Below are 16308 nucleotides of genomic sequence, written 5' to 3'. Positions count from 1 at the left end.
TTTTCTAAAGCATTGTGTATTATAAACAATTCAATTCTAATCATAGAATAAAGGTTTTCAACCTATTTTTCTTCCATTTTTGGATCTCAGTGCTGCTGATCTCTTCCAGCCTCTCAGCTGTTTCCTGTGTACATGCACTCACTCCAGCATTAGTCTGTAGTCTCCACCAAGGGACCATGTGACAGGGTCACAGTGCAAGAGTACCCCTGGGAGACAGTTGTCAACCCCATAAAAGGAAGTACCTGAATAAGGACCTCAAAGGCAATGGCAGATATCATTTTAATGAAACCTGCAGATTTAAAAAGAATTAAAAACCACTTGTTAAAATCTATAGGGTTTTAAAGTGTATTTCCACTTTTGCAGTCAAATTTGAGAAAACCCCTCTATATGTTCGTTGTGTGTTCCCATTCACACAGCATCTTGAAAAATAACTTCTAAAAATATTTCTTACCTTTTAAATGTTTTGTTAAAGCAGGCAAGATGGCTGATTCCAGGTTTTTCACAGCCCTGTTACAGTGACCTGTCCTAATGGAAAGACTTAGGACTGAAATTTGAGGATTGTATTTATCTGATAAGCTTCATTAGCATACAATGAACAAGCCACCTTAAACCCCTCATAGCCACTCCTAACATTTCAAAGAAATAGAAGCAAGAATACATTTTACCCTTAAACTCTGACCCAAGTAAAAGCAATTTCAACTGCAAGAAGCATGTTTGAATTTTAATTTTTAGCTTGTGCTATGTGAATAGGAACATGTAACAAATATAAAATAAGTGTTGTCCCAACTTGGCTGCAAATGTGGAAATACACTTTAAGCTTTTATGACATTTTAATAATGGATGCACCGAAATTTCGGCTGACGACACGGCACTTTTGGCAAGATGCCGAAAGTGCCATCTTGTGGCCAAAATGCGGTACACGCCTGGTTTCTCTCCTCCCCACTGGGTAGTGCTCTGTGTCCTCTGACACAGCACAGCATCCTGCGGGCAGGAGAGATACTGTCACAGGAGGCTGAACGGTGCGGGGGAGCAGAGCGATGAGTGGCCGGCGTGTCACAAGGCCGGCTCTCCTCACGCACCACCTCACAGGAGGAGGTGCAGCGGCGGAGACAGCTGTAAGAGGAGGCCTCCCCGCACTGCTCAGCCTCCTGTGACAGCGAGTCAGGATGGAGAGCGGGTACAAGCACACAGTGATCGCTGAGTGTTTATAAATAATTGAGGACATAGTATGCTTACTGTGTCCCCAATTATGAATGAATGGGAAGTGATCTACATCACTTCCTGTTCATTGATGATTGTGGTTATAGTAAACATACTATCTCCACAAGTTATCGATGAACAGGAAAACTCAGTATAGAGGATTCCTGTACATTTACAACAGGGGCTGCAGAAAAAGAGATTGAGTGCTCTGTGTCCTCAATCTCCTTTTCTATTTTAAAAAGGGAAATATCAGGGATCTGTTTAAGTCCTGATATTTCACCAAAGTCCCTAAAAGTAAAGTAAAAAAAATAAAAATAAAAACTTTATAAAAATTAAATAAAAATAAAATATTTTTTTTAAAAACTTGAAAAAAAAGGTTAGAATTATTTTTTTTCCGTTTCAGCCTAACCTTTAACGTGTACCTCTAATTTTAATGACTAGGTTTACATCTGCTTTAGTGCTCTAGCATCTACTAAAAAAAGGAAATATCAGTTTTGGGTGGACTGACCCTTTAACATGTATAGCACTGATTAAACATACTACTTTAGTGTCACAGAACTGTTCTTCTCAAGGAAAGAATACAAATTACATGTTTACAGCAGACTGTAGACTTTATTCTCAGCTTGGAAAAATCAAGTAAACCATCTTGTTAAAGGTGCAACCATCAATGCTTTATTCATTTCTGCAACACCCTAAGACAGAAGTTTCTCTTTCATGTGCAAGAATCTCCAAAAGCTCCACTGTACCTGACTGGAGCCATCTCCTGTGATGTCCTGAAGAATTCACTTAATTTATCATTGCTTACTTCCTTATAGAAGATCTCTTTTCAGTCATTTAAAATGAGTACCTGTCATTATAAACAACTTTAACTAGAAGAATATAGTACTAAAAAGAAAGGAATAAATAGTTATGGTGTGAAAAATACAGCCCCACAGGTGTGAAAAATGAATGTGTCTAAATTAAGCAAAAAAAAAACATTTTGGCATACACTGCTCTTATTGTAAGGCTAGTTCAATAAGCTCATTTCAAGTGTCTGCAGTGATACTGACTGTTAAATACTGTGATGTGGATCCTTACTACAGAACATTGTGTCTGTACCATGTAAGTTTCAAAACATAAAACAATCAAATGGAACTGTTGCACCTTTAAACAGATTTTATATAGAGCTGGCTCTTTTTATAAATACAGTTATTAAAACAAAAATTATAATTTTTTCACATTTTCTATAGTAACTACGTCAACAAAATTGCAGAGGAAATTCACAGCACTCAACTGCAGTTTTTTTTTTAAACCCTATGATATTTAACATACAATTTGCTATATATTTATGTTTTATGTTACTATATACTCTAGGAGATGGAAAATTAAATAGAATATCTATGTTGAGGGTAATATTTTATCACCGACTAAAGTCAGGACATTAAAAGGACTATTACTGGCCACAGTACTCCTCTACAAGCAGCTGCCTCCTTGTGGCAGGAACCTGAAACGTCACCCCATTTAAATAGGAAGATAAAATTCTCACATACATATTGCAGATTCAGACACAGTAAAACAAAAATATAACAATATATATATATATATATAAATAATTTAAACACAAAAAGTGGGAAGAGTTACAATATAGAAGTGTTTAAATGCACGCACACAATAAAAAGAAAACAAAAGAGAAAAAAGCAATGCTGGGTAAACTGATAGAACATTTATGTATCATGCGTACACATTTATAGGGTCTCTGAATTCTGATGGGTACTGCAACATAATGTTTGAAGAAATGCGTTTTATACACTCATTGCCAACCTGAACACATGCCCTTAAGTGATATGTGCACAACAGAGCTGTAACGACCCCAGGATTAACAAGGGGGAAAAGAAAAAAAAAGCATTAGTTGGCCATTGTCCCCTTCATGCAACGCCAATTGAACGGCATTTGAGCACAAGATTAAAGTATTTGTACAGGTTTGCCCCCCCAAAAAAACCCTTGAAAGGGCCCATGGTCAGATATGTTTAATACTCTTGGGGCCCGTTGACTTTGCATATTACACACTGGTGTCCACAGCATAGAAATATTGTTGCTTTGAAGATTCCATTTATAAAAATTCCTCCCAGGAATACTAAGCGCTAATGCTCTTTAACAAAGGGTCAACATTTTTAATGGTTTTAAAACATGGTTATCAAATGGGTTTTTTTTCACGGTTTGGTGAGACCGTTCTGCAGCATACTACTAGAAAGGGGACAGCCACCCAACAGGTATTTTTTTTTTAGCAACCTTGTATTTCATTCAGTACAGGTTTTCCTTCAAAATCAGCCCTGGTATGCAATATATGAAAAGTTACTTTTTATTGTGCAGTAAACCTCCAAAACTCTTTAGAATGATGTTTGAGGAAAACATGGCATTTCTCCAATCATCCAATTGTTGTACCCACTCAGTTTGTTAAACTCTTTCTATATAGATATATAATATTTATATAATTTTAAACTATATTTTGTATTCAGCCACTCAATTTTTAACTCTCTCATTGCTACATAGATTCTAACTAAAAAGGTTGTAACAGACAAAGTCATTTTCAGATGATATGCAGGTTTCAAGGTCAGTGAAGGAGAGGTCACCACTATGCAGAAGATAAGGGCAGGGGTGTGGAGTGCTGTGTGTATATGGGAAAGGCATGTTCCTTAGCAGGCACAGTCCTGGTGTGGAGGAGCCTGCTGGTCGGTGAGCTGAGGTCCTTGTTTGGCTCCAGTGACAGCTGGATCAGCTGTGTCCAAACTCTCCGACATCTTTTCACAGATTATGTCCACCAAGCGTTCAAATGTCTGCTTCACATTTATGTTGTCTTTGGCGCTGGCTTCAAAAAATTCAAAACCTGAAAGATAAGTTGAATAAGGCTTACATTGAAAAATCATTTGTAGCGAGACACTTGTATACCAGTATAGAGAGTGAGCTTGGAGGGGTGGCTACTTTACAACACACACAGGGACAAAAGTAGCCACCCTCCAGAAGGAAGGACAGTGTCAGCACCAATTTAGAGATGATTTGAGGATCTAAAGCCAAGTGATACACAAATAACATACATTTTTGTTAATAGTTAGGCTAGGTTCACACCTGCACTAAACCCAGGACGCGCATCCCAGGTGTCATGCGGTCCTGCACAATGAAGGCAGCAAATGCCGCGCGGCCACATTGATTTCAATGGGGTGACATCCGCGTGGCAATCGCAGAAAAAAAAGGTAGAAGTACCTTCTCTTTGCGATGAAACAATGCATGGCTGTTTTAGCCGCGATCGTGTTTAGAAGCACTGGAGGAAGCACCCACAGCACTATCGGTTCACACTTTGGCGACTCCTGACCGTGCAGCATCGTGCATGATTGCCGCACGGTGAAGTGTTGCCTAGGTGAGAGCCTAGCCTTTAAAAGGTACTTAAATGCATTTTTAAGATTTAACTCCTGAGTTTAGTGTCAGTTTAAGCACAGAAATGGTAAGGAAGATAATTATATATATATATATTGTAACAAGGACACTCCACTGTAGTCCAGGTAAGTCAAATCAAATGCAGTTTATTTAGGGCAAACAGAAATATATCTTGCATCAGCAGCAACATAAGACAGTTCCTTTTATATGGCTCAGTAGATTCGCTTATGAGCCCTCACTCTGCTCTCTCAGCAGTGTGTCGTAGCAGTCCTAGGGTCACCGACCTTACTGACCTCTCCCCTCGTGGGCACTCAAACACATCCCTCATGTGGCACTGGCTCTCTGTCTCCTCGGCTGTCTACGAGGTGCCTTCAGCACACACAGCCACCTGGCTCCCCTCTGACGTCTGGGTGGAGTCCTCCTGAACACCTCTGTTCCTCTTCCCAGCTGGAGCCCAGAACATTAGCCAGCACCCTTTTCATAAGGGCTATGCACAGGTGTGCAATCATTAGGTTCTGGTCCCTACTAAACCATGGACCCAGGAATGGAGATTTCATCCCTCCCAATTCCAGGATCCAATACCAAAACCAGGTTTTCTGGAGAGAACTGCAAAGCCAGTTATTTCCAAGCAAAATAGTTTGTTTCCTGGAACTGCTCAGTCTCTCTGGCTGAGAGTCCTGGGTTACTACAACCCCCAGTTCCACTGTGGGATTGCCACACAATACCAATATATATATATATATATACACACATACATATACACATACATACACACACACACCTATCGTTAATTTTCCTTTCCTGGTGCCAATACATGGCAGCATACAGGACCACTGTATGCTGCCATGTAGGGGTCAGAAAAGACAGAGATAACTTGTGCCACCCAACTTCTTTGAAGAGTTCTTATTAAACCAGCAACATGGCAGATTAAACCAGCAACATGGCAGATGGGATCTGGGCAATGATGGCACATACGTTACTTTTCAGCTTTGCAAAGCAGCCTCAAAATAAAACAAGTTAAAAATAATCAGACTGAGTACGCTGTTGAGTGGTATAGCATTGTAGTCTTTGTTGGCTCCAGAGGTTTAGGTACAGAATTTGAATTATGTTCTCACAATGATCAATGCACTTACCTAGATGTTCTGCCAGTTGTCTTCCTCGCTCTGAAGACACTACCCTCTCATCCTCCATATCACACTTATTACCGACCAGTAAAACCTGAGCATTATCCCAGGAGTATGTCTTGATCTGAGTGGACCTATTAAGTTAAAAAGAGAAACTTACACAAAATATACAATATTTGTCTATACCGGGAAACCTAGATTCAAACAATAATTGTGCCACAATATATATTACACACACATACAAATGTGGGACCACCCCCACACTGCAAGGGTTAAGTGCTGGGTTTTTATCCAGGGACAAAAAAAAAAAAAAAAGCTATACAGATATTCCTCGCTTACTGACTTACCTGTTTTGCGACCACTCGCACTTACGACGGACCGCCGATCCACCTCCGACCTTGCGCGTCAACTTCAGTGCGCCGTGTCGCCGGCGGAAGTGACGTCCTCCGATCTTCACTGCGGGTCCTGGTAAGTATTTCCTTTGCCAGAGGTACAGTACACCGGCAACGCTATACAGTACTGTACTAATGCAGTACAGTACTGTATAGAGTTCCTCACGTAACGACCAATCCGTTTAACGACCTGGTCGTAGGAACGGAACTCGGACGTTAAGTGAGGAATACCTGTACTAGCCTGAACTTTGCCGCTAGCTGTTAGACCGATCCCTGCTGCCTCTCGTTCCCTTTGCTACGTCGGTCTAAGGTCCTGTGAGTCATCACGTCCTATAAAGTGTACAGGAGGTGAGGTGAGGATGTCAAGGGACATTCTATCACTGGAGTGGAGGAGGGGACAGGAGGCAGGGACTGAAGTAGCAGCTTGCTGGCTCAGAGGTTCAGGTGAGTATAACTTTATAGTATACACCTATAGGCCTCAACCTTCATGACCCTCTTCATGATGATTCTCTGATTCCCCTAGACACTTTTAACCTCTGACTTCATGTACAGTTTGCTGCCATTCATTAGGACTGAAAAGAGTTCTGACTGGCTGGTCTAATGACCCCTTTGATGTTACATCAATTAAAACAATTGTGTACATCCTCTATCTAGTAGCAGATTTATGAACAGATTTATTTGGAGGAAAAAAAAAGAATCTCTACAGCTGTTTCTATTGTGTACAGTCAACACCACCCTGAAAACATTTTCATCAGCAGCCCAACTGGTCAGGAAGATCACAATAAACACCTGCTTAGCATAAGACTCAAGTGTGTTATACACCCCAAATATATCTTGCAGATATACTTCAATCATCATTTACAACATACATGAATATTGCATGTCTTGTACTTGGTGTGATCTTTGTTGGTAAACCACTCCTGGGGAAGCTAACCACGTTGAAACGCTCTTATTTTTACACTAAATGCCTGACAGTAGACTGGTGAAGTCTAAACGCTTTGAGAATAGTTAGGTAACCTATTCTAGCTTTCTGACCATTAATAAGAATTTGTGGAAGTCCTCAGAAATCTCGTGTTCACGCAATGACACACTTCCACAAACCGTGATGTTAACATTAGACTTGGATAGTGAAGACCCAGGTTACTGCTCTTTCATTATGTCAGGCCAGCAATGCTCACACCTTATCATCCTGAAAACAAACAAACACCTGACTGAAAAGCTCTCTAAACTTTGTATAACTTTAATCAATATTTAAATTACCAAAGTATAATGGTTTTTGACCCCAATGATTACCATTATCTAGTTTTAGCACTTGCTTGAGAAACAAATTATGTTTTAGGTCATATTTGTGCAAAAATATTGAAAACTTGTTCACAAAAAAAAAAAAAAGTGTTCAAACTTTTAGCCTCCATTCACACAGGTAACAGGCGGCCCATACAGATCCGTGCTGCGTGCACGGCCGTATGGGGCAGCTCCTGCGTGTGATTACACGCAGCAGCCTGTTCTTCTCTACGGGAGTACGAGGCCATATGCAGCCCTGCGCTTACCCCAAGTGTAGGTCCGTATGCGTGCGGGTGTCCCTGCTCGGATGTAGACGGGATCCATCCTGTCTGCGTAGGAATACGGCCACCCGCACGAACGTGCAGTTCGGGTGAGTGTAGGGTGGCGTTCAGACGCGTACTCCCATAGAGAAGAACAGGCTGCTGCGTACAATCGCACGCAGCACCTGTCCTTCCCGGGAGCTGCCCGATACGGCTGTGCACGCAGCACGCATCTGTACGGGCCGTCCGTTACCCTTGTAAATGAGGGCTAAAGCACAACTGTACTTCCTAGAGCCCAGGTGTCTAACACATGGCCCACCAAGCTGATGGCAGGTATCTCTTTTTAGCACGCCAAATTCAATGAGAAAACCGTCAACCAGCTGTTGAATCTGTCATTAGCAGTGTAGCCCTAGAATAAGGATCAACAGCACTCAGAGTTTACAAACAAAATCATCTATTTGAGACAATACCTATGGAAATCCTACCGCATATACATTTTTTAAGAACGCTACAGCCAAGAAATTGCCTATAAATAGGGTAAGTGTATATATCCGACAGCTATACTGATGGTAAACATGTGCAGTTCAGTTCAGTTAATTAACCTCCAACTACAATATCATTTTAAATGACCTATATTACTATCTGCAGGTTCCTTGTTCTATTCAAAATAAAAGGTAACTAAATATACAAGACTCTATGAGAATACCAACGTTTTAACTATCCAAATTTAAGTTTGCCAAAGATATTTATCATATAGAAGATATGTTACAACTTGTACTATCACAGCCTCTCATAAAAATGGGAATTAGTATAGAGTCTTCAGAACAGCAGTGGTTATAGACCGATCACTGCATTTATCTATGGATTACTCTCAAAAGATGATTGCTACACTGGTACCAGACACAGTGAAATCTATATTGTCATGGGAACATGCTCTTCTAAGTAATACTAAGCAAGAATAAATTGCTGCAGTACGAGTAGTTATGTGCAGCCTAAATTTCCTAATGTGTAAATTGCCAGTCGGCCCAGAGACTGCCAAGCTGAGGACATACATTGGGTACAATAACCATTAGGGTCTCTAGGCAAACCGATCTTCAGCACATAGGCAGTATTGTTTATGGGGGAGTAGGAGACATAAAATGTGCCACCAATGGGCAATGGTAACCACCTTTTATACATCAGCTAAATAATATATTAATATTTGATCCTTAGAGAAAGAAAATGCATGCAGAAATTCAACAATGAAAATGTGTGCAGAAATCTATAAAATGACAAGAAGCAATACATTCCAGAATATTTTAGTACTCACCAGTCCTGTACAGCATTAAATGATTCTTCATTGGTTATATCATACATCAAAATAAAGCCCATGGCACCCCGGTAGTAGGCTGTGGTGATTGTTCTGTATCTTTCCTGGCCTGCAGTGTCCTAGAAAAGAAACATGCATGTATGCTTAGAATACATGGCTAGCGTTCTGCCAAAAAAAAAAGCAAGTCTTAAGTTTAATCTTGTGTGCATACCACAGAAGACTCAATGCAGTTGATTTACAAAAGTCAAATAAGCTTTTCTATTTGCAAGAGAATTGTCCTTTTGGTTAGTGAACGAGGTGAAGAACAGCTATTGTGGAGGGATCACTCATAATACGGGCGATATGAAATGTATTGTGAGATTTATACCACAAACGAAACCAATAAGTGATCAAAGCCTACTTGCAACTAAATGCAATCCAAAAGTGCATATGTGCATGGACGTTAATAAATACACGTGTCATATAAATATGGTGAAAGTACGAATATAAAACTGATAGGTTAAATATGATAAGTTAAATAAGTTAATGAATAATGCATATGTGTGCCATATAGTGAAAATACAATGTGGATACTAAATGGTTGAATTATAAACCAGGTAAATCAGTCTGGCAATCGGCAACAATAAATAAAGAGGGCAATAATTTGAAGACTGATGTATAACCAATCTAACAAATCTAAAACCACATCTAATAGTATAAAGTGAATAAGTATAAAATATAAACGCACACTCCTTTTACGCGTTTCGTCGTAGAGACTTTCTCAAAAAGGTGTGAGGTGAAAGTCTCTACGACGAAACGCGTAAAAGGAGTGTGCCGTTTCCCCGCTGACACCCTGGAAAGAGGCTAGCTATAAGTTGCTTATGCTGTTGTACCTATGGAAGTCTGTAAGTGCAACCATTTTTAAACTACTCGATAAATAAAACATTTTTCATCTGCACTTAAATCCCGTCTTCTCTCCTTCGGTCGGTCTCCCCCTCGGCTTTCTGGTTGATCCCTCAGGAGTGTTCTCCAGCCTTGGAGGTTGTTTAACTATCGCCGATGAGAGGAAGTGTAGCCTGACGGCAGGAGAGGACAGAGAAACTTACAGAGAAGGTTTCCTTTTTCTATTTTGCGGACGCATCAATGGAAGTATAAACAAAAGACACTGGATTTCTAATAACATTCGGTAGAAAATAGACTATTGGTGTTACAACCCTCGCTTATACAATTTTATATTTATCCACCTATATTTATTCACTTTATACTATTAGATGTGGTTTTAGATTTGTTAGATTGGTTATACATCAGTCTTCCTTCAAATTATTGTCCTCTTTATTTATTGTTGCCGATTGCCAGACTGATTAATTTACCTGGTTTATAATTCAACCATTTAGTATCCACATTGTATTTTCACTATATGGCACACATATGCATTATTCATTAACTTATTTAACTTATCATATTTAACCTATCAGTTTTATATTCGTACTTTCACCATATTTATATGACACGTGTATTTATTAACGTCCATGCACATATGCACTTTTGGATTGCATTTAGTTGCAAGTAGGCTTTGATCACTTATATTGGTTTCGTTTGTGGTATAAATATAGCACGTATCGCAATACCAAGCGCAGCACACTGGTTCACAATTGATCACTTCGATAGATATTGCTGCAGCTGGATTATAATCTTTTGGATTACATTTTTTGATACTTTGATATTTTTATATTTTTGATACTATTATATCTTTTCCTATTTTTTCTGTATTTTGGTTTTTGATTTTTTCATATATCCTAGCGCAACTACCTTGGTCACCATATTGTGAGATTTGTAATACAAAATATTAGGGCTGCGGAAATTAACGATTAATTTCTCGATTAATCGTTAAACTTTTTGATCGATTAAAATTATTTTGATCGATAATGAAAACACTCACCTCTCCGCCAGGTTCCGGGAGTCACGTCGGAGATCCGGTGACGTCACGGATATAGACGTCACCGGACTCCTCCCCCAAGTGGCTCCGTCGGGGGGAGGAGTTCGGTGATGTCGATGTCCGTGACGGCTAACGAAGGGAAGGGGGGGAGGAGCGCCAGCCAAGCCAAGGCATTGGCCTATACACATACAGCACAGCATTGAAGTAATAAAATGAGCTAGGATCAAAGTACTGGAGCATGTTATTATTCTGAGTTGCCCCACTCAAGTGGCAGCCATATTGAGTGGGGCACGTGATATTAATAACGTGCTGGATTAGTGTTATCCTAGTTAATTGTATTTACTTCATTGATGTGCTGTATGTGTATAGGCCAATGTAGTTGGATCTGTATGTGCGTTATAATTAATCGAAATTAATCGATTAAAACAATTTTGATTAATCGAACACAAAAATTATTATCAGTAACAGCCCTACAAAATACTGATCTTAAAAGGAAATGTTTGGTGTACTGACATATATTTGTACTTTTACCTTGGATACAGAATTTGTAAACCCCATAAAAAAAAAAAAAAAAAAAAAAAAAAAAAAAGGCTTATACTGCTTCAATGGGGACAGGAGAAAATCTGCTGTGTTAAAGGAGGAGATGTGAGCAGAGGGGTGCTCCGGTCATGTCCCATGACTGCATTGTCCTGCTGCCTCAGCCTCCCCTGCTTACACATTGTTGGGGTGTGATCCCCCAGTTTCAGGCAGAGCTCAGAAGTGTACGGGTAGGGGGATGGTGGTGGTGAAGAGGCACCAGACTCCTTGAATGGCCACCTCTGCATAATTGTTCTTGGACTCCCTGATAAAAACGATGATAATGGCTGCAATAACGAAAACCGATAAAAACAATGATAATGGCTGCAATAACGAATCGATAAAAACGATGAGAATCATTGTCAACCTTTCTCATTATCGATTAGCTGCTTCTGTTAGTTTATTGTGCCCACGCTGCACCCCAGTTTCTCCCTGTTCCCCCCACTGTGCCATTCCCCGTGCCCCCCCCCCAAAGTAAAAAAAAAAAGTTTCAAAATACAAAAAATATAAAATAATGATAAGTGCCCTGACCCCACTAACGCACGCATACTAACGGCAACAAAAGTCCGGTTCACTTATGTATGAAAACAACGATTGTGCTACGCGTCAGGTAACGCCGCGTGAGCCAGTGCGAGAACAATAATAAAAACTTTAAAATCATTAATTGGTTAGAGTTTTTCAATTTACATTATTTAAATCCATGAAACGAATTCAAATGTTTAATATAATACAAACAAATTTTAAAAAGCTGCCGGGAGGAGAGCGGAGCCATGTGGAGGTGAGCTGCTGGGAAGGAGAGTGGAGCTATGTGGAGCAGAGCTGACAAGATGGCAGCTGGGATATAGGCAGCAGAGATGAAAACTAAGCAGTGGGAAGCTGAACTGCCAGAAGGGACGCTGGAATATAGGGAAGTGAGTTGCTGGGATGGGAACTGAGCTATAAGGAGGCGAGTGAGGGCTTGCTGGTGGATAATTTACTAAAAAATGAATCCTCAGTTTGAGCTTTCTGGGTCATGCTGTAATTCTACTAAAGTTTGCTTGCAAAACCTACATGTGCTGGTTGTCTGCAGCCCAACATCAACAGAGAATTGCATAGAGTTGCAATGACAGTCAACTTTAAATGAAGATTGACAAGTCCTGGCCTCAAGGCCATAATTCACTGTACAGCAAGCTAAGAGGGTTCCCTACTAACATTACAATTTCATACATTTTTGGTACATTAATATCATTAAATCTCTGGCTTCCCTTTCAACAACCCACACATTTCTGAGAGCAATCCCACTCCGTTTGCTCATGAGACCATTACTAATGTGTGATGATTGTTTTATCTAATCTAAGGTATCAAAACAGCTCCCATTGTTGATTTACTATCCTTGCAATGCAGCTGCACAACAGGAAGAGGTGTTATTGAACCAAAAAATGAATCTCTTTACATGCAGGATTTAGTTTGCTGACCTTACAGCCCTATCTTGGTATCAGCAAAAGATGGTGAGAAAAAAAAGTTAACTGTCTCTGACATAATATAGGATGTTTCAAAATAAGTGGAGGGGGAGTGAGGCTGAAGGGACTCGTCTAGGAGCCAGCTGGATAATGGTTTGGGTTAGCGTAACGATGTTATTTTAGCTGCCCAGGCAAAACAAGCACTTAAAAAGTAGTATAAAAAAAACCTCTCAAACTTATTTTATTTTTTTCAAATTATTTATCAAAACCACCAATGAACAAGCAGAGCAATAGAAGACAGTTTCCAGGGGTGCAAGTAACATACAAATCGTATTGATCAGTTTGTCCAGACACCAAAGATACAAACATCCTGCACCCCAGCGAGACTAATGAATCTGAAAACCTGTGCAGTCATTCATGGAATATTTTTTAAGATCATATATAATGGGAGAACAAGAAAGACTAAAAAAAAAACAAAACACCTCTCAAACGTTTTTTCAATAATGAATCCAAAATCAAACATTGCCCAGCAAAGCATTGCTTCACATTTTTGTCCAAACAGTTACAGTCATCAAGTTTCTGAACAGCTGCTTCTAAGTCTCAGCTCAGCTTCCCTAAACTTCCTGTCCAGAACAAGATCACAAAAAGACAGAGCCGACTCCAGCAACTGTTCATCTACTAGCTTGGAGAAGGGAGGAGAGGGGCCGGGGGAGTAGCTTGATTTGCTGTGTTTGTTGTGCTACCTCCTGGCCAACATGCACCCAATTCATCCTTTGCTATAAATATGCTCCAAGATGCAGGCTCTCATAGAGTTCGGACCGCACTATACAGAGCGGCCTTGATGAGGCAGTTGTGCAACTAAAACCTCTGTTTTAAACCTTAGTAGTTAAGGCAGTGTACTTTTTCTTGCAGGCTGGCGAGTGTGCTGGGAAATGTCTGTTTTTGTAATGTGTAAAGCCCTTCCATGTGCAACTTTCTTTAAAGCTAGTTATTAATGCGTTTGCTATTTGTTTCACGTGTGTTTATGGAGACACACACAGCTTACTAGCACACACAAGGGTGACTGCAGAGCACTCTGTTTGAGAAAGCAGTCACTCAAACAGGAAGTCAGGGCCAGTGCTCAGGGAACCAGCTGATTCTGCAGGAAACTAACACTTTTAAACATCAATTGTAAGTGATGTCATCAGCATTTGAAATAGCTTAAAAAACTTTAGACTTTAATATCACTTAATATTTGCTGTGCGGGGATAGCCCCAGTGCAAAGGTTAAGATGTTATTTTGCCCAGAGTTCTTCTTTAACCACCTCCGGGCCGGCCGTAGTAAAAAAACGGCCGGCCCGAGCTCTCTAGATCTGAGCGGGCGTCTCTAGACGTCCGCTCAGACACGCCCCCTCGCGCGCGCCGCGCGGCGCGCGCGAGCGGGAAATTGCCGTTTTTTAAAAACAGGCAGCGATGCCTGATACCATACAAGCGATCCGCCGGCTTTAGAGCCGGCGGATCGCGTGTATGGGGGGCCGATCGGTGGCCCCCCCCCTCCGCGGCGCCCCCCTGCCGTTGTCCCGCTGATCCCGGGCTCCGCTGTGCCCCGGTGCGAGCCCGGGATCAGCATGTCGGCTGTGTCACAGGGGATCAGAGAGAGCTCGGTACACGAGCTCCCTCCGGTCCCCTCTCCTCTGCAAGAATGCGGAAGTGTTGTATAATACATCACTTCCGCATTCTTGTGTCACTCTCCAGCTTCAGAAGCTGGAAAGAAGCTGATGGAGCAGATCTCTGCTTCATCAGCTTCTTTTGGGGGGTCCTAGGTGACATTAGGGGTCTTGGAGACCCCTGATGTCTCCATAAAGAGGACCTGTCACATATTTTGCTATCACATAGAGGGGTTTTTATTAGCCCCCGTATGTGATAGCAATAAAGTTTAGGGGGAAAAAAAAAAGTGAAAAAAAAATTAAGTCCCCCCCCCCAAATTTAAAGTTACACCATAAAAAAGAATAAAAAAACAAAAAAAAATGTTTAAGTCCCCACCCATACATACACGCATGCAAACATGCGTCGGGGGCGCATACGTGCAAAAAAGACGATTGCGCCCATTACGCCGCACATGTTACATATCGCCGCGAACGTCGGAGTGAGAGCAATAATTGTAGGGCCATCAATCACTGATAACACTAAACTGATGAGCGGTAAAAGCTTTTAAAGCGTCGCCCATGGCCAATTTTGGGTACGGTAATTTTCTGCGATTTCGCGGGTGCGCGCAATTTTAAAGCTTGACATGTTTGGTGTCTATTTACCCGACGTGACCCAATCTTTTATATTTTACCAAAAAACTGGGTAATAATAAATGTTTCCCAACATAATGTTAAAAAAAAACTTTTTTTTCCCCAAATTTTCTGTAATTTTTCCTAATTATAGTAAAAAATAAAAACCCCAGTTGTGATTAAATACCACCGAAATAAAGCTCTATCTGTCCCCAAAAAAATGGTATAAAATTCATTTCAGTACAGCGCTGCATGACGGAATAAACGTCAGTCAAAGTACCGCAGCGCTGAATACTGAAAAATGGCCTGGCCAGGAAGGGGGTCTAAACACCTGGTCTTGAAGTGGTTAAAACTACAAAATGCTCTCAAAACAGCTTTGTACAGTAAATACAGTTTTGCTAACAAAGGTCCCAAATCATTGCAAGACACAGGAAGGTCACTCCTGCTAAGCCTAGATGGAGAAAGAGTAAAACAGGAAGAGGTTATTTACTATGCATTATAGGACTTATTGTATATGACTACTATCCATATTCTGAAGCATTCCAGACTCGTACCTTTGCAGAGATGACCCTCGTTTGTGAAAACAGCCAATTAAGAATACATCAAGAGACAAAAGACAGTCATTGGAAATGATTGATGATTAACAATATTATAATTTATGTGTGTCTTTCCTAAGAATAGTTAGAATTTCCTTGCGGCAACAATCCAAAATTTAAACATCCATTCTTTAACTGCCTCTTTCCCTACATATTTATTTTTATTTGTTGCGGTGACTCAGATCTTATAAAAAGAGCATAAAAGAGAAACACATTTTAACCTGGAATAATACGTAAAAACTACAAATCATTTACCTGTTCGGATGCCCAGAACATGCATTTCTAGCAAAGCAATCATTGGACAACAAGTGTGTTTTGTGTGTATTGTTAAGCTGACCCCATGGACATAAGTGAATAGTTGGCAGTTATTTAATGTTGGCACGCAACTGTGCCTAAAGCATAGCTAAACATAAAAATGTATTATATTGCAGCTCATCAGTCCTGGTGTATCTATCCAAATGTGGTGGCTACGTTATTTTTTCCTTTATTTTCACCTGGTAATCCAGCTGGTAGCACACTTCCTGTGTGTGTGTGTGTGGGGGGGGGGGGGGGGG

The 16308-nt window shown here is 40.6% G+C and overlaps 1 protein-coding gene across 1 annotated transcript in view; it reads right to left on the bottom strand.

Moving 5' to 3' along the window:
- Nucleotides 1–3490: 3490 nt before the first annotated feature.
- RAB3A (RAB3A, member RAS oncogene family) overlaps nt 3491–16308 on the bottom strand; it is a 37122-nt gene continuing 24304 nt past the window's right edge. The window contains exons 3-5 of the mRNA XM_018568968.1: nt 8975–9093; nt 5742–5866; nt 3491–4063 (exon numbers count right to left, since the gene is read on the bottom strand). Coding sequence (XP_018424470.1) covers nt 3873–4063; nt 5742–5866; nt 8975–9093 — 435 coding nt within the window. The 3' untranslated portion in view covers nt 3491–3872. The remainder of the gene's footprint in view (nt 4064–5741; nt 5867–8974; nt 9094–16308) is intronic.

Source organism: Nanorana parkeri, unplaced genomic scaffold (genome assembly GCF_000935625.1).
Source record: "Nanorana parkeri isolate BGI_ZX_2015 unplaced genomic scaffold, ASM93562v1 scaffold1268, whole genome shotgun sequence".
NCBI classification, from domain to species: Eukaryota; Metazoa; Chordata; class Amphibia; order Anura; family Dicroglossidae; genus Nanorana; species Nanorana parkeri.
The sequence above is the reverse complement of the archived record's forward strand: the minus strand, read 5'-3'. Positions and strand labels throughout refer to the sequence as shown.